Below are 26,067 nucleotides of genomic sequence, written 5' to 3'. Positions count from 1 at the left end.
TCAGACAATAGTAAAAGAGACAAATAGCCCATAATACCAGGCTCTTGACTATCTTGAGCAGTTCCTCCATCACCACGGCGATGCCCTGGTAACCAAGGAGACGGCAGATGGTCTTGAAGTGGGGCGGACCTACAAAGTTCCTGTAGGAGCTATAGATGTGTGAGTAGGCAATGTTCAGAGGCTGGAGAGAGATACAGGGATTGAGAGAGAAAGAGAGAGGGAGTGAGTGAGGAAGAGAGGGGGAGAAAGAGAGAGGGAGTGAGTGAGTGAGAAAGAAAACGATATCAGAAACATGCTCTCAAAAGTGCTCTGAAAATAGGTACAAATCTTTCTCATTTATATAGTTGAATCCAAATAGCAGACAGTATATACAGTACATACCTTAGACCCGTACAGGTAGTACGGCTGCACGTTGGCCGGCTTGTCTCGCTGAGGCTCCTGGGTAAAGGGGATGGCAGTCCGCACGAAGCTGAGGACACAGGGAATGAGCTAGAGGTCAGGGGTCATGAGCAGGAGTCCACTTAGGTAATGACTAAATGGAATATAGATAACCAACCGCTGAACCTGAGCGATGTTTTGGTAGAACCGTAAGCTTGTGAGAACACGTCCAAGACTACCAAAAATGCCTCCTCCCCCCTCCCACTGACCGGTTGGTGGAGCCGTTGTAGCAGTAGTTGGGGAGGAAGTCAAAGTTGAGTTCCCAGAAGACATGGAGCGTGATGCGTCCGTAGGGGGCGGACACATTGTGGTTGGCCTCGCGGAACATGGCGTCGAAGCTGTCCAGGGTCATGTGCTTCGAGAGCAGACGATGAGTCAGTCTGTTGATGTCCATCAGCCACTCCAACTCCTGATTGGTGGAATGGTGTGAGAGAGAGACAGAGACAGAGACATAGACAGACAGACAGAGACAGACAGACAGAGAGAGACAGAGAGAGAGATAGAGAGAGAGAGATAGAGAGATACAGAGACAGAGAGAGACAGAGAGAGACAGAGAGATACAGAGAGATACAGAGAGAGAGAGAGAGAGAGAGAGAGAGAGACAGAGAGAGAGACAGAGAGAGAGAGAGAGACAGAGAGAGAGAGAGAGAGAGAGACAGAGACAGAGACAGAGAGATACAGAGAGAGAGAGAAAGAGAGATCATGAAAAATAATAAAAGCTGGTAATATATTGTGGCCAGTGGACCATTGGACAGGACAGGACCCATGAGAGTGAGCCTGGTGTGTAATATGTGACTGACAGTATGCTATCTGAGAGAGTACATTTGACCCAGGGCTGGGAGTGTGAAGGAGGGTTGGTTGTGTGTGTGTGTGTGTGTGTGTGTGTGTGTTGGAAGGTTGAGACCACAGTATACAGTATGCCCCTGCCCTGGTGTTGGAAGGTTGAGACCCCAGTATACAGTATGCCCCTGCCCTGGTGTTGGAAGGTTGAGACCACAGTATACAGTATGCCCCTGCCCTGGTGTTGGAAGGTTGAGACCACAGTATACAGTATGCCCCTGTCCTGGTGTTCTCACCACTATGGAGGTGAGGTCTTCACTCTCAAAGCGGCTGATGGCCTGGTCCAGAGACTTGTACATGGCTGCTGAGATCCTCTGGGTGATCAGACGGTTCAGATCGATGGAGCGACCCAGGAGCTGGAGAGAGGACAGGATGAGAGAGTGAGAGAGAGGGGGTGTATGACAAGGGAGGGGTGAGAGGGGGTGTAATGACAGGGCTAGGGTGACCACATTTAAAATACCCAAATGCAGGACAACGGAATGATTTTTCGGGCCATTCGTGGGACAGTGTTGCCAACCCATGAATAATTTCCCCCACACACACAAACAAAAATCTCCCTCCTGCTGCACCAAGCAAGCTAATTGAAGCGCAACTAATAAGCATGGAGAGCCTCACAAGTTTGAGGAAATGACCTTATATCTTTCAGTCTAATACGGCTGTTTACTTACTTTTGTAGCTCTTCGTTAGACGCACGCTTTTTGTAAGTAGTAAATTGTCCTCTCCAAGTTCAGCTGGAATTTAGCCCGAAAGGATTTGAAAAATGTGATTGGTTGACAATGACATTGGCCTGCGTCTCTTCTTGCGCTGCGCAGAATATCAGATATCATCAACGATTGGAGAAGTGTTTACATCACCACCACATCCTTATGATATAATATCTTGTCATAAGCGCAACGTGACTGCAAAAGAGACAGGTTGGAATGTCAATTCTCATCAAATTAATAGGAAGTCTGACTGAAATACGGGACAAATCGACCTTTTATTGTACATTTGTGGTGTTTTAATTTGTTGATAAAATGTGGGATATGATTGCTTGGATGCAGGACTTGGGACAAAAAGCGGGACTGTCCCGCATAATCAGAGACATGTGGTCACCCTAGCGGTGTTTGACAGACCTACCTGTACGTGTCTCTGTTTGAGCAGGGTCTCATAACGGTTGGAGGGGGGGTAGGGGATGATCACACCATAGTTTTTACACTCTGCCCTGAAACGCTTGTCCAGGAGGACACTGTGGAGCAAAACACAAACAACAACATAATTCACAGCTTGATTTAATTCCCCCCCATCAACATGATTCAGTCTTGTATCTGTTTTCTATGGTGTCTCCATCCGTCTCTCACCTTCCAGACATGGCTTTGTAGTAGGCAAATATCTGGTCTGCCAGTTTGTAGACAAACTGATCGAAGCACAGGTTCACCTGTAGGAAAAACAGCATAAGTAACTCACTACTCTTGTGGGGATCGGTGATAAATGACTTGTCATTACTTGATTTCTGAGGCGGCCATCTTTGTTTCGTGCTAGTTTACCTCAGCCTCTATCTCATCGTAGAGGAACTGTTTCTTGAACTTGGTCAGAGCGTAGTAGCCACTGTCATTGTAGAGGTCCAGAGGGTACAACACATACCTGGGAGAAACAGGCAGGACGGCATCAGCAGGCACATTAAACACAGACAGACTCAGTATGGACACAATGACAACAGAGAGACAAACAAACACTATCTGTCCGTCGCTTTCCGTCTCCCTCTCCTCCTCTCTTTCCCTCTCCCTCACCCACACACACGCACAGACACACAGTGGTCTAAACAGAGTCTTACTCCATCATGGATGGCTCCTTGGTCTCCAGTATGTGGTCTGTGAGGATCCAGGGCATGGACATCTCGATTGGGAACTGGATCCTGCGACCCATGGTCAGCTCCAGGAAGAACTCTCTGAACCACAGCTGAGACAGGTCACAGCAGTGCTGCAGTGCCTCTGGAGGACAGGAGGGGAATAACATGACATTATATATTATTAGCGGAATAACTTTCTGAACCACAGCTGAGACAGGACACAATAGTACTGCAGCACCTCTACAGGATGGGAGGGGAATAACATTATATTATTATTAGAGGAAGAACTCTCAACCACAGCTGAGACAGGTCACAGCAGTGCTGCAGTGCCTCTACAGGATGGGAGTGGAAATTACAATATATTATTATAGCGCTCCACAGTGGAGGTGTCATAATACCCATAAAACCTAGCAGTCAAACAGTGAAATGGTTCCAATCAATAACCATGTAAATCTCTCTTGGACAAGGTGACTTTTGTCAATATATTCGGCTCTATTTACTCTCTGATTCAAAAATGCTAATTAGAATCAAAGAGGACATCATGCAAAACTACAAATCCCTGAAAGTCATCTCTAGCTGACACCTTTGCTAACAGCTATTGTGTCAAGTTCACAGAATTGTCCATTTAAAGAAATTTAGCCAATTTACTGTGGTACTCTATTATAAGAGTACCACAATAAACTGTGGTACTCTACTATAATATTATTAGAGGAAGAACTCTCAACCACAGCTGAGACAGGTCACAGCAGTGCTGCAGCACCTCTACAGGACGGGAGGTGAATAACATGATATTACGACAGGAGGTGAATAACAGGAGGTGAATAACATGATATTATGACAGGAGGTGAATAACATGATATTATGACAGGAGGTGAATAACATGATATTATGACAGGAGGTGAATAACATGATATCATGACAGGAGGTGAATAACATGATATCATGACAGGAGGTGAATAACATGATATCATGACAGGAGGTGAATAACATGATATCATGACAGGAGGTGATTTACATGATATTATTACAGGAGGTGATTTACATGATATTATTACAGGAGGTGAATAACATGATATCATGACAGGAGGTGAATAACATGATATCATGACAGGAGGTAAATAACATGATATTATTACAGGAGGTGAATAACATGATATTATTACAGGAGGTGAATTACATTATATTATTACAGGAGGTGAATTACATGATATTACTACAGGAGGTAAATTACATGATATTATTACAGGAGGTGAATAACATGATATTATGACAGGAGGTGAATAACATGATATTATTACAGGAGGTGATTTACATGATATTATTACAGGAGGTGAGGTGAAGGATGATGACTGATGGTGATCAGATGATTGAGGATAGTAGTGTAAGAAAGCATGACCCTGTGTGTGTGTGTGTCTGTGTGTGTGTGTGTGTGTGTGTGTGTGTTTGTAAATACCGCTGAAGTTGAGCAGGTGTGTGAAGAAGAAGGAGTGTTTGTGGAAGTCTTCTATAGCCAGTACTATGGGTCCGTCCAGACTGCTGCGTAGAGTCTTCTTAGAACCACTCTTATCGGCTATCAACGACTCCAGCATGGTACGAACCATGTACAGCTAGAGAGGGAGGGAGAGAGAGAGAAAAGTCTAAATAACACTTCATATTCTTTCCATTCCCCTACAAAGTCCCTGTACTTGATCATGTCCCTACAGCCTGCCTCTATCCCTGAGCAACATCAGTCTCTTCCATCCCCTCTGATACCCCTCTCTCCCCTCACCCCTCCCTCTCTCCCCTGGTTTACCTGTGTGCTCGAGGGTCCCACAGCTCGGCGGGGCACCTTGATGTCGAACCCTCCCTTGGGGTCCTTCTCCCCCCTGAGACAGGGGTCATTGGGAGGCTCCCGAGCCCCCTCCCAGTCACAGATGGTCTTACGGATGGCCTGCAGGACACTAGAGAGAGACAGAGGGTTATCAGAGAATCAGCATTATAGGGAATGACTATCTGTGCGTCCCAAATGGCACCCTATTCCCTATATAGTGCACTACTTTTGAACAGGGCCCAAAGGGATAGGGTGCAATTTAGGAAGCTACCTAGCTAACTATTGAAGGTCCATGGTTCTTCTGGAGCAAACAGTGAGAATTGTGCCGTATGCACACATGAGCCTTTGAGGGGTCTACAGTACCTCTTAGGAGGTTCTCTTGCCCGAAATATGTTAATAGTTGAACAAGAATGAGTGCAGGCAGTTTGGCACCTGATGAGAACGTTCTTCTTCTTGCGTACGGCCTGACGTAGAGGCTCTCTGAGGGTCATCTGGGCAAAGTCCTGCAGGGCTGCATAGATGGTGTTCCTTATAGCCTGGTTGAATACACTCTCCATACGGCCCATCAACACCTACAACACATATAACCATCATCCTCATCATCATCATCATCAACACCAAAGTAGCCACATTTCGACCAAGACCCACGGTGGTGAAATGCTGCTATATTACTATTCTGTAAGCTTCCCAACGATATCATGACAAAGCTCTCTGTAGGTACAGTATGTGTTTCTGACCTGCAGCCCCTTGATCATGGCGATGACCTCGACCAGGGCAAACTTCTCCTCTGACGTGTAGTTGTAACGTGTAGCTCTCTCATACTCCTCCGCTGTGCCGGGACAGTCCTTGTTACAGAACTTATCTGTCGGGTGAACCAACTTCCAAGAGTACTGAGGGAGAGAATATGGTGTCAGAGGAAACTGAAAATCACAGGACCAGATAGATATAGAATTACTTCATTAATTAAAATTATTTTTATTAAATATGTATGGGACCAAGCACGGACTACACACTACCCCTTCTATGACATAAACCGTGCACGCGCGTGCACACACACACACACACACACACACACACACACACACACACACACACACACACACACACACACACACACACACACACACACACACACACACACACACACACACACACACCGTTTCCCTACTCACCACTTCCATGACGTGTGTGCTCCACTTGGACAGCAGCTGTAACCCTCTGAGTGCCAGGTCAAACAGTTCCCTGTACTCCTCGTCTGACTTCTGACTGTCCAGGCCTGACCCGGTCACTACCTCACTGTTACTGTAGCGAGCCAGCTCAGAGATGAACCGGATGTGGTCGTCACGAATCTGAACCATCTGCTCACACAGGTTGTACTGGGGAGAGATGGAGCTCTGGGTACACGTCCACCTGTAGGAGAGTCAGGGGTTAGGGGAGGGGTGTCAAACTCCTTCCATGGAGGCCGAAATGTATGCCGCTTTTTGTTATTTATTTTCAATATGTGTCCTAGACAACCAGGAGAGGGGAGTTCCTAACTAACCAATTAAAACCTAGACAACCAGGAGAGGAGAGTTCCTAACTAACCAATTAAGACCTAGACAACCAGAAGAGGGGAGTTCCTAACTAACCAATTAAGACCTAGACAACCAGGTGAGGGGAGTTCCTAACTAACCAATTAAGACCTAGACAACCAGGAAAGGGGAGTTCCTAACTAACCAATTAAGACCTAGACAACCAGGTGAGGGGAGTTCCTAACTAACCAATTAAGACCTAGACAACCAGGTGAGGGGAGCTCCTTAATTCATCAATCAAGTACAAGGGAGGAGTGAAAACCCGCAGACACTCAGCCCGCCGTGGAATGAGTTTGACACCTGTGGGTTAGGGGCTGGGGTTGAGTTTGACACCTGTGGGTTAGGGGCTGGGGTTGAGTTTGACACCTGTGGGTTAGGGGCTGGGGTTGAGTTTGACACCTGTGGGTTAGGGGCTGGGGTTGAGTTTGACACCCGTGGGTTAGGGGCTGGGGTTGAGTTTGACACATGTGGGTTAGGGCCTGGGGTTGAGTTTGACACCTGTGGGTTAGGGGCTGGGGTTGAGATTGACACCAGTGGGTTAGGGGCTGGGGTTCAGGACTTGTTAGAGGTCTGAGTTTATGAGTTTTCAGAGTTTGTGAGTTTAAAGATGGATGATGTTCTTACTTAGACTTGTTCTCCTCGTAGTGAGCGCTGGTCTCTATGTAGCGCGACAGTTCTATCTGCATGTCTCCAAACAGAGGCACCACCTGGAGCTGAAGGCATCAAACAAGACACACACACAGAGAAAGGGCTTCAGTCAGGATAGGAGTGTGATCGAAGAATATCATATTGGTGTGAAAGTATAGACAGGGTTAGATGGCTGTTTTGGTGTGGAGCACACACACACACACACACACACACACACACACACACACACACACACCGACCTTGAAGAACTTGTCGATCTTTCCCAGGTTGATCCTCTTCTTGGCATCTAGTTTGTAGATGTTACTGACGTTACCGTCCATCAGATAGAGACCAAAACCCATCACCTGACACACACACACACACAGGGTGATATTACACAAATACGGATCAATAATATTTGATGGACATTCAGAAATAACTCTAGATATCCTGAACACTACTGGAAGCTACAGTTGAGGACTGGTTAGCAGGAGTAAGGAGGCTATTAGCATTTTAAGTTCCAGACAGAGACAGGTATCTAGAGAAAGAAGGAGTTAAGATCCAGACAGAGACAGGTATCTAAAGAAAGAAGGAGTTAAGATCCAGACAGAGACAGGTATCTAGAGAAAGAAGGAGTTAAGATCCAGACAGAGACAGGTATCTAGAGAAAGAAGGAGTTAAGATCCAGACAGAGACAGGTATCTAGAGAAAGAAGGAGTTAAGATCCAGACAGAGACAGGTATCTAAAGAAAGAAGGAGTTAAGATCCAGACAGAGACAGGTATCTAGAGAAAGAAGGAGTTAAGATCCAGACAGAGACAGGTATCTAGAGAAAGAAGGAGTTAAGATCCAGACAGAGACAGGTATCTAGAGAAAGAAGGAGTTAAGATCCAGACAGAGACAGGTATCTAAAGAAAGAAGGAGTTAAGATCCAGACAGAGACAGGTATCTAGAGAAAGAAGGTAGTTAAGATCCAGACAGAGACAGGTATCTAAAGAAAGAAGGAGTTAAGATCCAGACAGAGACAGGTATCTAGAGAAAGAAGGTTGTTAAGATCCAGACAGAGACAGGTATCTAGAGAAAGAAGGTAGTTAAGATCCAGACAGAGACAGGTATCTAGAGAAAGAAGGAGTTAAGATCCAGACAGAGACAGGTATCTAGAGAAAGAAGGTAGTTAAAATCCAGACAAAGACAGGTATCTAGAGAAAGAAGGTAGTTAAGATCCAGACAGAGACAGGTATCTAGAGAAAGGAGTTAAGATCCAGACAGAGACAGGTATCTAAAGAAAGAAGGAGTTAAGATCCAGACAGAGACAGGTATCTAGAGAAAGGCAGGTAAGACAGAGCTAGACGAGGCTCTTACCTTGAGCAGCATGTGTTTCTCGCTGGGCGTCAGGTACATCTTATTCTCATAGTAATCAACACTGATGTTAACGATGTCTGCTAACAACTCCTCATAGCCAGGAATCACCTCCAACTGCTGCTGCAGACACTACAGAGGGAAATATACACACCATTAATGTTACTGCACCACACACACACACACACACACACACACACACACACACACACACACACACCTGAGTAATCCTGTTGTGATTGGCTAGGAACATAGAGAGGTTCTGTGACTCCTGGATGGACTGAGGGTCGGCCATCTTCCTCAGGAACTGAGCCGCCCTGAAGACACAAATATTACCACAGATCTAATTCTGTAGCCATACGTCACAGCTTCTGTTTTACTGAGCCGCCCTGCAGACACAAATATTACCACATATCTAATTCTGTAGCCATACCTTACAGCTTCCGTTTTACATGAGTCAATTGGGTGCATCTCAATAGTGGGGTAAATTGGCCCTTCACTCTGTCCCTTTTCCTTAATTTGAGCTGATGTGAAGGAACTAGACAGGTGAAAGCAAATTCCCCTTAGCCTCTACTACATTGCTTTCCCCTATCCTGTGTTTTCAGGATCAGTGCAGGTGATAGGGAGAGGAAGCCACTACAGGCTATTGAGACGCACCCCCATATTGTGTCTGTCTTCCCTCCATACCTTTTATAGGCAGAGTGGTCGTTCTTGACGCTGCACTTCATGTTCTTGAGTTCATCGAGCACAGCGAACATGTTGATGAACTTGCCCAGGGTGAGGAGGTAGGCTTCAGAGACAAAGTCTTTCCTCCGCTCAGCGTGGCACAGACGCTTCACCTCCCCGCAGAAACGCTCGATGGCCTTACGCTGCAGGGGATGACAGGGGAAACGGAGACGACAGAGAGAGAAGAGGTTCTCAGATATATATAGGACTCATTTATTTGTTCATTCATTCGTTAATTATTTAATTCAAGGGACAAGGATATGATTGACTGACATAGTTCCAATTCAAATAAGATACATTCATTAGGTTGTTCATTCATTTGATTAATTCATTAATTCATCCATCAGTCAATGGTCTATCACCTGGAAGTACATGAACTTCATGAGCTTGGTGACCTCTGGTTCCAGCACCTCCACAGTCTTCTCATAGATCTCCACCCTGTTGGGCTGCTCGTTACACTTCACCTGGAGAACACAGGGGGGCGCCGTCACACAGCCTGCTTACTGGAACAACTCACAGGGCTCACCCACATCAGTGTCCCTAGCCAGAATCACAGATCTAGAATCAGATCCCCCTAACTAGAGCTGGGACGATAAACCGAAAATTAGCGACCATACGATCACTTATCACAGGCATTTTGCTGATATCGTTATGATAAGTAGCCTATACTAGAGAAATGTGAAGTTTGAAATGAAATACGTTTTCTAATATGGGTGATTGTTAATGGGACAATTGATGGCTTTAACCATCATACAAGTAGTAGATGTTTAAAGGAGAATTAAAAAAAACTGTGCTGCACATTAATGTTATAAACTGTGGTGCACATTCATGTTATAAACTGTGGTGCACGTTAATGTTATAAACTGTGGTGCACGTTAATGTTATAAACTGTGGTGCACGTTAATGTTATAAACTGTGGTGCACGTTAATGTTATAAACTGTGGTGCACGTTAATGTTATAAACTGTACTGCACGTTAATGCTATAAACTGTGGTGCACATTAATGTTATAAACTGTGGTACTCATTAATGTTATAAACTGTGGTGCACGTTAATGTTATAAACTGTGGTGCACGTTAATGTTATAAACTGTGGTGTACATTAATGTTATAAACTGTGGTGCACATTAATGTTATAAACTGTGGTGTACATTAATGTTATAAACTGTACTGCACGTTAATGCTATAAACTGTGGTACTCATTAATGTTATAAACTGTGGTGCACATTAATGTTATAAACTGTGGTGCACATTAATGTTATAAACTGTGGTGCACGTTAATGTTATAAACTGTGGTGCACATTAATGTTACAAACTGTGGTGCACATTAATGTCATAAACTGTGGTGCACATTAATGTTATAAACATATTGTTCTATTCAACGTTATCGCATCAATTCAGGCAATTTATCACAATATAGATTTTTGTCCATGCGACCGAGCGAGAGAGACAGCGATAGAGAGAGAGAGAGAGAGAGAGAGGCAACGAGACGGAGAAAGAGAGAGCGAGAGAGACAGAGAGACAGACAGACAGACAGACAGAGTCAGAGACAAGAAAAGGGTAACCAGTGAAGAACAAACACCATTGTAAATACAATCCATATTTATTTTTATTTATTTTCCCTTTTGTACTTTAACTATTTGCACATCGCTTTAACACTCTATATAGACATAATGACATTTGAAATGTCTTTATTCTTTTGAAACTTGTGTGAGTGTAATATTTACTGTTCACTTTTTATTGTTTATTTCACTTTTGTTTATCCATTTCACTTGCTTTGGCAATGTAAACATATGTCTCCCATGCCAATAAAGCCCCTTGAATTGAATTGAGGGAGAAACTCAGTGAGCATGGCCTTGCTATTGAGAAAGGCCGCCGTAGGCAGACCTGGCTCTCAAGAGAAGACATGCTATGTGCACACTGCCCACAAAATGAGGTGGAAACTGATCTGCACTTCCTAACCTCCTGCCAAATGTATGACCATATTAGAGATACATATTTCCCTCAGATTACACAGACCCACAAAGATTTCAAAAACAAACCCAATTTTGATCAACTCCCATATTTATTGGGTGAAATACCACAGTGTGCCATCACAGCAGCAAGATTTGTGACCTGTTGCCACAAGAAAAGGGCAACCAGTGAAGAACAAACACCATTGTAAATACAACACATTTGTTTACTTATTTTCCCTTTTGTACTTTAACTATTTGCACATCGTTACAACACTGTATATAGACATAATATGACATTTGAAATGTCTTTATTCTTTTGGAACTTTTCTGAGTGTAATGTTCACTGTTAATTTTTTTTTGTTTATTTCACTTTTGTTTATTATCTATTTCACTTGCTTTGGCAATGTAATCATATGTTTCCCATGCCAATAAAGCCCTTCGAATTGAATTGAATTGAGAGAGAGAGAGAGAGTTACCTGTGGTATAGCTCTTGAGCAGCTTCTCCAGGTGTAGAGCATGACAGCGTACTCATGGCCCTCCTCCAGCATCTCATTCTGGGGAGAGAGAACAGACAGAGGGGTTATATTTACGCCTAGTTATAAATGATGTGGTTAACTGTATGGATAAAAGGTAACATTGTGCTGCCCTCTTCATTGACCTGTCAAAGGCTTTCGATACTGCTGATCACTCACTGCTAATTCAGAGGCTTTCCTCAATTGGCCTAGACCAGGCTACATGTAACTGGTTGAAAAATTACTTGACAGATAGAACTCAATGTGTACAGTGCCTTGCAAAAGTATTCATCCCCGTTGGCGTTTTTCCTATTTTGTTGCATTACAACCTGTAATTTAAATGGATTTTTATTTGGATTTCATGTAATGGACATACACAAAATAGTCCAAATTGGTGAAGTGAAATGAAAAAAATAACTTGTTCCAAAAAAATTTTTAAAATAAATAACGGAAAAGTGGTGCGTGCATATGTATTCACCCCCTTTGCTATGAAGCCCTAAATAGGATCTAGTGCAACCAATTACCTTCAGAAGTCACATAATTAGTTAAATAAAGTCCACCTGTGTGCAATCTAAGTGTCACATGATCTCAGTATATATACACCTTTTCTGAAAGGCCCCAGAGTCTGCAACACCACTAAGCAAGGGGCACCACCAAGCAAGTGGCACCATGAAGACCAAGGAGCTCTCCAAATAGGTCAGGGACAAAGTTGTGGAGAAGTACAGATCAGGGTTGTGTTATAAAAAAATATCCACAACTTTGAACAGAGCACCATTAAATCCATTATTAAAAAATTGAAAGAATATGGCACCACAGCAAACCTGCCAAGAGAGGGCCGCCCACCAAAACTCACAGACCAGGCAAGGAGGGCATTAATCAGAGGCAACAAAGAGACCAAAGATAACCCTGAAGGAGCTGCAAAGCTCCATCACAGTGGAGATTGGAGTATCTGTCCATAGGACCACTTTAAGTCGTACATTCCACAGAGCTGGGCTTTACGGAAGAATGGCCAGAAAAAAGCCATTGCTTAAAGAAAAAAATAAGCAAACACGTTTGATGTTTGCCAAAAGGCATGTGGGAGACTCCCCAAACATATGGAAGAAGGTACTCTGGTCAGATCAGACTAAAATTGAGATTTTTGGCCATCAAGGAAAATGCTATGTCTGGCGCAAACCCAACACCTCTCATCACCCCGAGAACACCATCCCCACAGTGAAGCATGGTGGTGGCAGCATCATGCTGTGGAGATGTTTTTCATCGGCTGGGACTGGGAAACTGGTCGGAATTGAAGGAATGATGAATGGCGCTAAATACAGGGAAATTATTGAGGGAAACCTGTTTCAGTCTTCCAGTGATTTGAGACTGGGACGGAGGTTCACTTTCCAGCAGGACAATGACCCAAAGCATACTGCTAAAGCAACACCCGAGTGGTTTAAGGGGAAACATTGAAATGTCTTGGAATGGCCTAGTCAAAGCCCAGACCTCAATCCAGTTGAGAATATGTGGTATGACTTAAAGATAGCTGTACACCAGTGGAACCCATCCAACTTGAAGGAGCTGGAGCAGTTTTGCCTTGAAGAATGGACAAAAATCCCAGTGGCTAGATGTGCCAAGCTCTTAGAGACATACCCCAAGAGACTTGCAGCTGTAATTGCTGCAAAAAAGGTGGCTCTACAAAGTATTGACTTTGGGGGGGTGAATAGTAATGCACGCTCAAGTTCAGTTTTTTTGTCTTATTTCTTGTTTGTTTCACAATACAAAATATTTTGCATCTTCAAAGTGTTAGGCATGTTGTGTAAAATCAAATGACACAAACCCCCAAAAAATCAATTTAATTCCAGGCTGTAAGGCTACAAAATAGGAAAAATGCCAAGAGGGGTGAATACTTTCGCAAGCCACTGTATCTACTGATGGTGTTAAATCAGGTTTCCTGGATATTACGAAAGGTGTCCTGTAGGGGTCGATTATGGGTCCTGTACTTTTTAATGTTTACATTAATAATATTGACTTGTCTGTAAAAAATTGTAACCTGCACTTGTATACCGATGATACTATTGTGTATGCCATTGCCCCCACGGTTGACCAGGCTCTATCTGAACTACAGTCTGCCTTCATTGTATTACAGAACAACTTTATTGACATGAAATGAGTATTGAATGCAGGTAAAACTAAGTATATGTTGTTGTCTAGAGCACATCAAAATAAGTCTGATGATTTAAGCATATGTACTTTGGATGGTGTCTATATTGATCGTGTTCCTGCTTACAAATATCTGGGCATCTGGATAGATGAAAAGCATATATATATATATATATATATATATATATATATATATATATATATATATACATACATACACATACACATACATACATACATACAGTGGGGAGAACAAGTATTTGATACACTGCCGATTTTGCAGGTTTTCCTACTTACAAAGCATGTAGAGGTCTGTATCATAGGTACACTTTTATCATAGGTACACTTGAACTGTGAGAGACGGAATCTAAAACCAAAATCCAGAAAATCACATTGTATGATTTTTAAGTAATTAATTTGCATTTTATTGCATGACATAAGTATTTGATACATCAGAAAAGCAGAACTTAATATTTGGTACAGAAACCTTTGTTTGCAATTACAGAGATCATACGTTTCCTGTAGGTCTTGACCAGGTTTGCACACACTGCAGCTGGGATTTTGGCACACTCCTCCATACAGACCTTCTCCAGATCATTCAGGTTTCGGGGCTGTCGCTGGGCAATACGGACTTTCAGCTCCCTCCAAAGATGTTCTATTGGGTTCAGGTCTGGAGACTATCTAGGCCACTCCAGGACCTTGAGATGCGTCTTACGGAGCCACTCCTTAGTTGCCCTGGCTGTGTGTTTCGGGTAATTGTCATGCTGGAAGACCCAGCCACGACCCATCTTCAATGCTCTTACTGAGGGAAGGAGGTTGTTGGCCAAGATCTCGCGATACATGGCCCCATCCATGATGGCGTAGTGTGTTACTAATGGTTTTCTTTGAGACTGTGGTCCCAGCTCTCTTCAGGTCATTGACCAGGTCCTGCCGTGTAGTTCTGGGCTAATCCCTCACCTTCCTCATGATCATTGATGCCCCACAAGGTGAGATCTTGCATGGAGCCCCAGACCGAGGGTGATTGACCGTCATCTTGAACTTCTTCCATTTTCTAATAATTGCGCCAAAAGTTGTTGCCTTCTCACCAAGCTGCTTGCCTATGGTCCTGTAGCCCATCCCAGCCTTGTGCAGGTCTACAATTTTATCCCTGATGTCCTTACACAGCTCTCTGGTCTTGGCCATTGTGGAGAGGTTGGAGTCTGTTTGATTGAGTGTGTGGGCAGGTGTCTTTTATACAGGTAACGACTTCAAACAGGTGCAGTTAATACAGGTAATGAGTGGAGAACAGGAGGGCTTCTTAAAGAAAAACTAACTTACATGCTTTGTAAGTAAGAAAACCTGCAAAATCGTCAGTGTATCCAATACTTGTTCTCCCCACTGTATATAGTTAGTTAGTTAGTTAAGAAGATGAGAATCAAAATCAGCTTCTTCTATAGGTCCTGCCTCTCGCTAAATAGTAGAAAGCAGATTATTCAGTCGATGTTCCTATCGGTCCTAGATAGGCCTGTTGCGGTGACCGTATTACAGCCACACCGGCGGTCACGAGTCATGAAGGCAGTCAAATTCCACGTGACCGTTTAGTCATGGAAATTCGGCTTCTCAAAGCTCTGATGCTGCTGATGATCAGCCTACCAAACTTGCTAACTGCCTGGTACCCAGCACTCTATTGTCCCTCACTCTGACATCAAAGCAAATGTAATCGAAAATCTAATCAAACACTTAATGAGAGCCCATGAGCTCATGTTGCGCAACATTTCTATAAGCTATGCAATTGCATGAGAAAACAGAGTTTTGATGGCCTCTACTAAAAAGAGTAGGATCCTCTTCTAGGCCCATTATATGTATTCATCAACTGTCCTAATATTAAGCACAGTGCTTCTCTTTACAACAGGAGTATAGCCTACCTGGCTGGCATGAAAATTAACCACAGGAAAAGCATCCTCCATTCGTTATTTAAGTGTATGTCTTTTTTTCCCCCATGCCCCTGTTCCGAGACAGGTGCATGATAATGGTCCATTCCAAATCAAAACTAATTTCACACATATATTATTTAGTATATGTAAAGACAACATTAAATCAAGAATTGTGTGATGGGTGATAATATTAGCCTATCACTTGTGAATGATGCTCAGCTTGTGTAAGGCAAGGAAAAGCGCATGCCTTTTTTGTGTGACTTTTTCTAATCATAGTCACACACCTCATGTAGCCTAGCCCATAGGCCTATATGTTTTGATAAGGTTTGTATCACCACTAAAGTGGCCAAATAACTTCTTAATATTAAGCACACTAATCCGCTTTAGAACCGGTCTAGAGCCTAACTAGCATAAATGCACAGCGCGTGTTTCAAGTTTGGGGAAGATAATTTTCACCATAAAAATGCACCTTCATAATAAAGCATTACATGCATAATCACATTTGCCATCACTTTCAAGAACAGTGTCTTCCCGCTAATTGATTGTGTTTTGGAACATTCGCGCTTATAGCCTACTACCGTGTGTGCATTGCTGCACTTATAATGTGAAGAAATAGCTTAATAGTGTATCAACATTTTAAGCTAAACATGCTGATCTGTTGCATCAGTCTCATTTCTTTAAAACAAAAAATTGATGCGAGTGGTTGTATAAATTTGGGATCTATCGCATCCCACAACTGTCCCAGAGTATGTTTGGAATATTTATTTATTGCACAGAAAGACAAGTTGACCAATAGAATAGGTCAACTTTTGTACTATGGGGGATAGTAGATTGACATAGGCTCGTGCTTTTGCTGTTCGTTAGGCCTACTCATCTTGTTGGCTGAGGAAAAGTAGGTTAAATGTAGACAGTTCTAACATCTTCAATATGCGCCTCGTAAATCGATAAGCGGGTCGTGCGCAGTTGCGTCCCAAGATGTGTCTGTTTTCATTCACTTGTAGCCTACTTCTTAGCTGAAATGCCTGTGAGAAGGACCCGATCACGTGACGGGCATTGGCTCCGAGAGAGCCATGTGAGTGCGAGGTGCTTCGGAGCACGACAGCCGGGAATTACAATTATTATGTTCAGGGCACAAAGGCCACTTTGGGCGCAAAAGGCATGTTTTTTTTTTTAGGGGGCATTACGGCCACACAAGGGGGATGCCGCTGGGAAATTTGAGACCTGGTGAGAATATGATCAAGTGCTTGTCAAATTGTGAATGAGACTGATGAAGTGTGTGCAGCTTGCAACTTTCTTCAAATCATCATTAGAGTCCCATCATGCAGCCTTAGAATGTATTCAAAATCTAAACATAAAGCCCAACATTTGTATCACAACTAACGCTGCATAATAACTCTAAATTAAGCATATAGGAGGACCTGTTTCTTTGTTAAGCGCTCAACACAGAATAGCTGCATGTGTGCACTTCCTTTGAAATCGTTTGGAGAAAATATCCTTTCTATTTTATTAAGCTTTGTTCAATTGTATTCTTCATACTATAAAATATAAAAAATTATGCCACGGAATTCTAAGCAAATCTTGTCTGCTAAATGAAGTAGTGTAGCCCACAGCCATATGGCATAGCCTGATCAGGGCCTAACATAAGGACAACTCAGAACTATTCTGTTCTGAAATAGACTACATTTTCTTCATATCATGTTTCTTTAGACCGGTCTAAATTTATTGTGATGGTGTAGGCTATATTACATGGATTTATTTGACTTGTAGAGGTTCCAAAGGTCTGCATCAGTGGCTTGTAGGCTATGCGTGGAAGCCAGAAGATGCTAAACGTGTCTATATTAATTACATTTCAATTACCGTGAGGCCAGCAGTTATTTGTTGACAATCTCCAGCTAAAAGCTGATTTACTTTTCTTGCACCTTATTTGTGGAACAAATTCAGAAAGCTTATTGAGGACCTTATTACTGATGAATGTGTTTGTTTTTTATGACGCGTTTTTCTTTCTGCTTGTATATTGTATTTATATTGATGTGTGTATTTTCTGTAATTCAGGGCTCATCTGTAAAGGGACCTTGGTCTCAGTATGACTCCCTGATAAAATAAAGGTGAAATAAATCAATACACATACAACACAGACTATCCTATGATGGATGCATACTGTATTATCTTGATTAATCTTCACAGGTACAGTGCATTCGGAAAGTATTCAGACCCCTTGACTTTTTCCATATTTTGTTATGTTACAGCCTTATTCTAAAATGGAATAAATAAATAAAAATCTCCATCAATCTACACACAATAGCCCATAACGACAAAAAAACTGTTGGCAGTGCACGTCAGAGCAAAAACCAAGCCATGAGGTCGAAGGAATTGTCCGTAGAGCTCCGAGACAGGATTGTGTCGAGGCAGAGATCTGGGGAAGTGAAGATCCCCAAGAACACAGTGGCCTCCATCATTCTTAAATGGAAGAAGTTTGGAACCACCAAGACTCTTCCTAGAGCTCGCCGCCCGGCCAAACTGAGCAATCGGGGGAGAAGGGCCTTGGTCAGGGAGGTGACCACGAACCCGATGGTCACTCTGACAGAGCTCCAGAGTTCCTCTGTGGAGATGGGAGAACCTTCCAGAAGGACAACCATCTCTGCAGCACTCCACCAATCAGGCCTTTATGGTAGAGTGGCCAGATGGAAGCCACTCCTCAGTAAAAGGCACGACAGCCCGCTTGGAGTTTGCTAAAAGGCACCTAAAGGACTCTCAGACCATGAGAAACAAGATTCTCTGGTCTGATGAAACCAAGACTGAACTCTTTGGCCTGAATGCCAAGCGTCAAGTCTGGAGGAAACCTGGCACCATCCCTACGGTGAAGTATGCTGGTGGCAGCATCAGGCTGTGGGGATGTTTTTCAGTGGCAGGGACTGGGAGACTAGTCAGGATCGAGGGAAAGTTGAACAGAGCAAAGTACAGAGAGATCTTTGATGAAAACCTAATCCAGAGCGCTCAGGACCTCAGACTGGGGCGAAGGTTCACTTTCCAACAGGACAACGACCCTAAGCACACAGCCAAGACAACTCAGGAGTGGCTTCGGGACAAGTTTCTAAATGTCCTTGAGTGGCCCAGCCAGAGCCCGGACTTCAACCCGATCAAACATCTCTGGAGAGACCTGAAAATAGCTGTGCAGCGATGCTCCCCATCCAACCTGACAGAGCTTGAGAGGATCTGCAGAGAAGAATGGGAGAAACTCCCCAAATACAGGTGTGCCAAGCTTCTAGCGTCATACCCAAGAAGACTCAAGGGTGTAATCGCTGCCAAAGGTGCTTCAACAAAGTACTGAGTAAAGGGTCTGAATACTTACGTAAATGTAATATTTCATTTTATTACTTTTTTTTATAAATTAGCAAAAACTTCTAAAAACCTGTTTTTGCTTTGTCATTATTGGGTATTGTGTGTAGATTGATGAGGGGAAAAAAACAATTTAATCAATTTTAGAGTAAGGCTGTAACGTAACAAAATGTGGAAAAAGTCAAGGGGTCTGAATACTTCCCGAATGCACTGTATGTTTCCAACATAGAATGGTTATAGTGTGATAAAATGCCTGCTGTGTAATATCTCCTCACACATGCATTCACTACGGTGAATATTCTCTAGTGTGAAATAGACTATCTTACCAAAAGAGGAAACACAGGTTTCCATTGGAAAACAGATGCTTAAACTGAATGGAACTTCCCGATTTAAATCAAGTTTATTTAAAAGACAGTTTCCTCTTCTTTGTCAGTCAAATCACACTCCCCATTAATTCCATTCAGGAAAAGAAGGTCTAGCTTAGTGACTGACTGATTCATCCCTCAGTGTGTGTGTGTGTGTGTGTGTGTGTGTGTGTGTGTGTGTGTGTGTGTGTGTGTGTTGTATGTGGTGGGTATGTGTTTGTGTGTGTGTCAACACAAACTGCTAACCAGGCCAAAGCCTCAGAGTGAAAACGACATTAAAACACCAAATACACAAGGCTCTGTGTGTGTGTGTGTGTGCCAAGCCAAGAGTTGAGAACAATGATGATGCTAGGGTTCTGAGAACCATTCCCTAACTGTTCCCATTGAAAAACAAAAGTAGGCTTCTGTCCACAAAGCACAGAGGCCCAATTCCAAACTGCTCCCTCAGTCCTCTCCCTCGGCCCCATTCCAAACCAATCCCTCCTTGTTGCCTACTCACCATGCTAGAGTGGACAGTAGCCTGCTCGATGTAGCGAGCTATCCCCGTCACAAACGCATTCCTGTCCTCAAAGTTGGTATCGAAATTGGCCTAGAGAGAAAGATAAAGACAGTTTAGTTTTTCTTGCAATGAATTTGAAAAGTCAGATGTGTGTGCGTACCTGGTACATGATGGATGAGGGCGGAGGTTCGATGCAGGGCTGCTGGTCAGGGAGGGGCAGCTCCTCCAACAGATCCACGTTAGACAGAGCATCCTCCAGGGTCACGTGGGTCGTCATGCCTACAAGAGCTCACTCACACAACCGGACAGTCTGACAGAGAGACACACAGAGACAGACAGACATTAAAATGTCACTTTTATTTATCCATTTCACTTGCTTTGGCAATGTAAACATATGTTTCCCATGCCAATAAAGCCCATTGAATTGAGAGAGAGAGGCAAACCACAACCTGTCAGTAAAGAAGAGGAAATTCCAATCTATAAAATCAGTAGATTCCTTCCACCAGGAGAACTGTCATACATTGTCTGGCATTCACTCTCATTTCCTCTTTAGGAACCACTTGCTACAGCACATATCTGTCTGTCTCTGTACTTGTGTGTCTATAACCTGTAGGTCTGTATGTCTGCTTCCCTGTCTATCTCAACACAGTGTGGGGGAGTGTGGGCACTGGGCATGGCATGTTTCCCTATTACAACTGATGTCGCCATGAAAAGACAATCGTGAGAAGAAGACATGTTCTAATGCTAGCCAACGCTGTCATTCTGAGGAAGAGGATTGTAAATTGCCTGTGTTTAACTGTCTGTCAGACATGAGACTGCTGAATGTACGTAGCACACTGGTATGCATGATGGTATCATGTTCGGTCTGCTCTGCACTGAAATCAAACATGCTGAGTAGGCTAATTCACATGCAGACAGGTAGGTAATTAACACTTGATTAAAGATGGACAAAAATAGTGCAGAAAGGTACATCAATAGCTTACCAAACAGCACTGCTGAAAGGTATTCCTATTTGCAAAAAAATCTAATCAATCAATCAAATATATTATTGCTCTCTTGCACACAGAAGCCTTGTATACCGGACTGTTTAGAAGACCATAGACCCTTACTGCCAGTCTGGTCTGGGTTTGAGCAGGAACAGTGCATCTAAATCCCAAATGCTACCCTATCCCCTACATAGTGCACTATATAGGAACTGGGGTGCCATTTTGGACGACAAACTGTGCCTCTCAAGAGTGTGTTTTTACCTCTGCTCTGACAGACAGGGGTTGACATGCCTGATAAACTGCTTAACCTCCTCCAGACAGAAGAATGAACAGTGGGGGAGTTGAAGGAGAGGTAAGTAGAACACAGTAGAGCACAGTACAGTAAGTAGAGCACAGTAGAGCACAGTACAGTAAGTAGAGCACAGTAGAGCAGAGTACAGTTAGTAGAGCACAGTAGAGTAAGTAGAGCACAGTACAGTAAGTAGAGCACAGTAGAGCACAGTACAGTAAGTAGAGCACAGTAGAGCAGAGTACAGTTAGTAGAGCACAGTAGAGTAAGTAGAGCACAGTACAGTAAGTAGAGCACAGTAGAGCACAGTACAGTAAGTAGAGCACAGTAGAGCACAGTACAGTAAGTAGAGCACAGTAGAGCAGAGTACAGTTAGTAGAGCACAGTAGAGTAAGTAGAGCACAGTACAGTAAGTAGAGCACAGTAGAGCACAGTACAGTAAGTAGAGCACAGTACAGTAAGTAGAGCACAGTACAGTAAGTAGAACACAGTAGAGCACAGTACAGTAAGTAGAACACAGTACAGTAAGTAGAGCACAGTAGAACACAGTACAGTAAGTAGAGCACAGTAGAGCACAGTACAGTAGGTAGAACACAGTACAGTAAGTAGAACACAGTACAGTAAGTAGAACACAGTACAGTAAGTAGAGCACAGTAGAGCACAGTACAGTAGGTAGAACACAGTACAGTAGGTAGAACACAGTACAGTAAGTAGAACACAGTACAGTAAGTAGAGCACAGTAGAGCACAGTACAGTAATAATAATAATATGCCATTTAGCAGACGCTTTTATCCAAAGCGACTTACAGTCATGCGTGCATAAATGTTTTGTGTATGGGTGGTCCCGGGGATCGAACCCACTACCTTGGCGTTACAAGCGCCGTGCTCTACCAGCTGAGCTACAGAGGACCACCACAAGTAAGTAGAACACAGTAGAGCACAGTACAGTAAGTAGAACACAGTAAAGTAAGTAGAGCACAGTACAGTAAGTAGAACACAGTAGAGCACAGTACAGTAAGTAGAACACAGTAAAGTAAGTAGAGCACAGTACAGTAAGTAGAGCACAGTAGAGCACAGTAGAGTAAGTAGAGCACAGTAGAGCACAGTACATAAGTAGAGCACAGTAGAGCACAGTACAGTAAGTAGAGCACAGTAGAGCACAGTACATAAGTAGAGCACAGTAGAGCACAGTACAGTAAGTAGAGCACAGTAGAGCACAGTACAGTAAGTAGAGCACAGTAGAGCACAGTACAGTAAGTAGAGCACAGTAGAGCACAGTACAGTAAGTAGAGCACAGTACAGTAAGTAGAACAGAGTACAGTAAGTAGAACACAGTATAGCACAGTAAGTAGAACACAGTACAGTAAGTAGAGCACAGTAGAGCACAGTACAGTAGGTAGAACACAGTAGAGCACAGTACAGTAAGTAGAACACAGTACAGTAAGTAGAGCACAGTACAGTAAGTAGAGCACAGTAGAGCACAGTACAGTAAGTAGAGCACAGTACAGTAAGTAGAACACAGTACATTAAGTAGAGCACAGTACAGTAAGTAGAACACAGTAGAGCACAGTACAGTAAGTAGAGCACAGTACAGTAAGTAGAACACAGTACAGTAAGTAGAGCACAGTAGAGCACAGTACAGTAATAATAATAATAATAATAATAATAATAATATGCCATTTAGCAGACGCTTTTATCCAAAGCGACTTACAGTCATGCGTGCATAAATGTTTTGTGTATGGGTGGTCCCGGGGATCGAACCCACTACCTTGGCGTTACAAGCGCCGTGCTCTACCAGCTGAGCTACAGAGGACCACCACAAGTAAGTAGAACACAGTAGAGCACAGTACAGTAAGTAGAACACAGTAAAGTAAGTAGAGCACAGTACAGTAAGTAGAACACAGTAGAGCACAGTACAGTAAGTAGAACACAGTAAAGTAAGTAGAGCACAGTACAGTAAGTAGAGCACAGTAGAGCACAGTAGAGTAAGTAGAGCACAGTAGAGCACAGTACATAAGTAGAGCACAGTACAGTAAGTAGAGCACAGTAGAGCACAGTACAGTAAGTAGAGCACAGTAGAGCACAGTACAGTAAGTAGAGCACAGTAGAGCACAGTACAGTAAGTGACACAGTAGAGCACAGTACAGTAAGTGAGCAGAAGTAATAGAACACAGTACAGTAAGTAGAACACAGTATAGCACAGTAAGTAGAACACAGTACAGTAAGTAGAGCACAGTAGAGCACAGTACAGTAGGTAGAACACAGTAGAGCACAGTACAGTAAGTAGAACACAGTACAGTAAGTTGAGCACAGTACAGTAAGTAGAGCACAGTAGAGCACAGTACAGTAAGTAGAGCACAGTACAGTAAGTAGAACACAGTACATTAAGTAGAGCACAGTACAGTAAGTAGAACACAGTAGAGCACAGTACAGTAAGTAGAGCACAGTACAGTAAGTAGAGCACAGTACAGTAAGTAGAGCACAGTATAGTAAGTAGAGCACAGTAGAGCACTGTTAAGTAAGTAGAGCACAGTAGAGCACAGTACAGTAAGTAGAACACAGTAGAGCACAGTACAGTAAGTAGAGCACAGTACAGTAAGTAGAACACAGTACAGTAAGTAGGGCACAGTAGAGCACAGTACAGTAAGTAGAGCACAGTAGAGCACAGTACAGTAAGTAGAGCACAGTACAGTAAGTAGAGCACAGTAGAGCACAGTACAGTAAGTAGAGCACAGTACAGTAAGTAGAGCACAGTACAGTAAGTAGAGCACAGTAGAGCACAGTACAGTAAGTAGAGCACAGTAGAGCACAGTAGAGCACAGTACAGTAAGTAGAGCACAGTACAGTAAGTAGAGCACAGTACAGTAAGTAGAGCACAGTAGAGCACAGTAGAGCACAGTACAGTAAGTAGAGCACAGTACAGTAAGCAGAGCACAGTACAGTAAGTAGAGCACAGTACAGTAAGTAGAGCACAGTTCAATACAATACAGTAGTAGAGTACAGTCCAACGACCCATTCATGTAGGGTGTGTTGTGTTGTATCTAATAGACAGACAGAGCAGTAGAGGTCTGGGACTCTACTACCTCTCAACTCCATCTGTTGCAGCAGGCCCGACTAGACTGAGTAAACTTTCCCACACACACACACAGCATTCCTACACTTTATGCTTGCACGACAAAGCTAGGGTCCACACTCCTAAATTAACTCAGGCTTATGCGTAACTCATGCATTAATAGATGTGGAAATCTGAATTACGCACAGATTGGCAAGAGATGGAAAAAGGAGGAGTGGGAGCGAGAGTAGAGTGAGTGTAGGAGGAGGAGGAGCAGTGAGTGTAGAAGGAGTAGTGGTCCCCTGTAGCTCAGCTGGTAGAGCATGGCGCTTGCAACGCCAGGGTTGTGGGTTTGTTTCCCACGGGGGTCCAGTATGAAAATGTATGCACTCAATAACTGTAAGTCGCTCTGGATAAGAGCGTCTGCTAAATGACTAAAATGTGAGTGTAGGAGGAGGAAGAGGAAGAGAGAGTGTAGGAGGAGGAAGAGGAAGAGAGAGTGTAGGAGGAGGAAGAGAGAGAGAGAGTGTAGGAGGAGGAAGAGAGAGAGAGAGTGTAGGAGGAGGAAGAGAGAGAGAGAGTGTAGGAGGAGGAAGAGAGAGAGAGAGAGTGTAGGAGGAGGAAGAGAGAGAGAGAGAGTGTAGGAGGAGGAAGAGAGAGAGAGAGTGTAGGAGGAGGAAGAGAGAGAGAGAGTGTAGGAGGAGGAAGAGAGAGAGAGAGTGTAGGAGGAGGAAGAGAGAGAGAGAGTGTAGGAGGAGGAAGAGAGAGAGAGAGTGTAGGAGGAGGAAGAGAGAGAGAGAGTGTAGGAGGATGAAGAGAGAGAGAGAGTGTAGGAGGATGAAGAGAGAGAGAGAGAGTGTAGGAGGAGGAAGAGGAAGAGAGAGGAAGGATAGATAGATAGATAGATTGATCTAAGCCATGCTTTATCACCTCCAGCCCTGTACAGGATAAGCTAGTCTCTAAGGAGAGCAGTGAGTAGAGAGAGAGATGTGTATGCATTCATTTATTTGTATTCCTTTGTGATATGCCTTCGGGAAGTATTCAGACCACATGACCTTTTCCACATTTTGTTACCTTACAGCATTATTCTAAAATTAATTACATTGTTTTTTTCCCCTCCTCAATCTACACACAATACCCCATAATTACAAAGCAAAAACAGCTTTTTAGAAAATGTTGCTAATTTATTAAAAATACAAATATGAAATATTACATTTACATAAGTATTCAGACCCTTTACTCAGTACTATGTTGAAGAACCTTTGGCAGCGATTACAGCATCGAGTCTTCTTGGGTATGACGCTACAAGCTTGGTAAATACACACCTGTATTTGGGGAGTGGAGTGCTGTATTGATGGGTGTCCTTCTGGAAGGTTATCCCATCTCCACAGAGGAACTCTAGAGCTCTGTCAGAGTGACCATCACGTTCTTGGTCACCTCCCTGACCAAGGACCTTCTCCCCCGATTGCTCAGTTTGGCCGGGCGGCCAGCTCTAGGAAGAGACTTGGTGGTTCCAAACTTCTTCCATTTAAGAATGATGGAGGCCACTGTGTTCTTGGGGATCTTCAATGCTGCAGACATTTTTTGGTACCCTTCCCCAGATCTGTGCCTCGACAAAATCCTGTCTCGGAGCTCTACGGACAATTCCTTCGACCTCATCGCTTGGTTTTTGCTCTGACATGCACCGTCAACTGTGGGACCTTATATAGACAGGTGTGTGCGCGCCTTTTCAAATGATGTCCAATCAATTGAATTTACCACAGGTGAACTCCAATCAAGTTGTAGACATATCTCAAGGATGATCAATGGAAACAGGATGCACCTGA

At 43.4% G+C, this 26,067-nt stretch overlaps 1 protein-coding gene across 3 annotated transcripts in view; it reads right to left on the bottom strand.

Annotated features, from left to right (window-relative positions):
• The window catches only part of cyfip2 (cytoplasmic FMR1 interacting protein 2), a 38,954-nt gene that overhangs the window by 8,472 nt on the left and 4,415 nt on the right, over positions 1–26,067 (bottom strand). For all 3 annotated transcript variants that reach the window (XM_041838993.2, XM_041838987.2, XM_041838980.2), the window contains exons 2-23: positions 20,076–20,225; positions 19,916–20,005; positions 11,628–11,705; positions 9,561–9,662; positions 9,160–9,341; positions 8,693–8,789; positions 8,476–8,604; positions 7,375–7,479; positions 7,112–7,200; positions 6,089–6,326; positions 5,654–5,806; positions 5,349–5,488; positions 4,899–5,046; positions 4,560–4,713; positions 3,092–3,248; positions 2,805–2,901; positions 2,619–2,695; positions 2,398–2,506; positions 1,515–1,634; positions 648–847; positions 382–469; positions 38–181 (exon numbers count right to left, since the gene is read on the bottom strand). In XM_041838993.2, the coding sequence (XP_041694927.1) occupies positions 38–181; positions 382–469; positions 648–847; positions 1,515–1,634; positions 2,398–2,506; positions 2,619–2,695; positions 2,805–2,901; positions 3,092–3,248; positions 4,560–4,713; positions 4,899–5,046; positions 5,349–5,488; positions 5,654–5,806; positions 6,089–6,326; positions 7,112–7,200; positions 7,375–7,479; positions 8,476–8,604; positions 8,693–8,789; positions 9,160–9,341; positions 9,561–9,662; positions 11,628–11,705; positions 19,916–20,005; positions 20,076–20,192 (2,814 nt within the window). In that variant the 5' untranslated portion in view covers positions 20,193–20,225. The remainder of the gene's footprint in view (positions 1–37; positions 182–381; positions 470–647; positions 848–1,514; positions 1,635–2,397; positions 2,507–2,618; positions 2,696–2,804; positions 2,902–3,091; positions 3,249–4,559; positions 4,714–4,898; positions 5,047–5,348; positions 5,489–5,653; positions 5,807–6,088; positions 6,327–7,111; positions 7,201–7,374; positions 7,480–8,475; positions 8,605–8,692; positions 8,790–9,159; positions 9,342–9,560; positions 9,663–11,627; positions 11,706–19,915; positions 20,006–20,075; positions 20,226–26,067) is intronic.

The sequence above is a fragment of the Coregonus clupeaformis genome, chromosome 2 (assembly GCF_020615455.1).
Source record: "Coregonus clupeaformis isolate EN_2021a chromosome 2, ASM2061545v1, whole genome shotgun sequence".
Taxonomy (NCBI): domain Eukaryota; kingdom Metazoa; phylum Chordata; class Actinopteri; order Salmoniformes; family Salmonidae; genus Coregonus; species Coregonus clupeaformis.
Note: the sequence above shows the minus strand (reverse complement) of the source record. Positions and strands in the feature narration are given on the sequence as shown.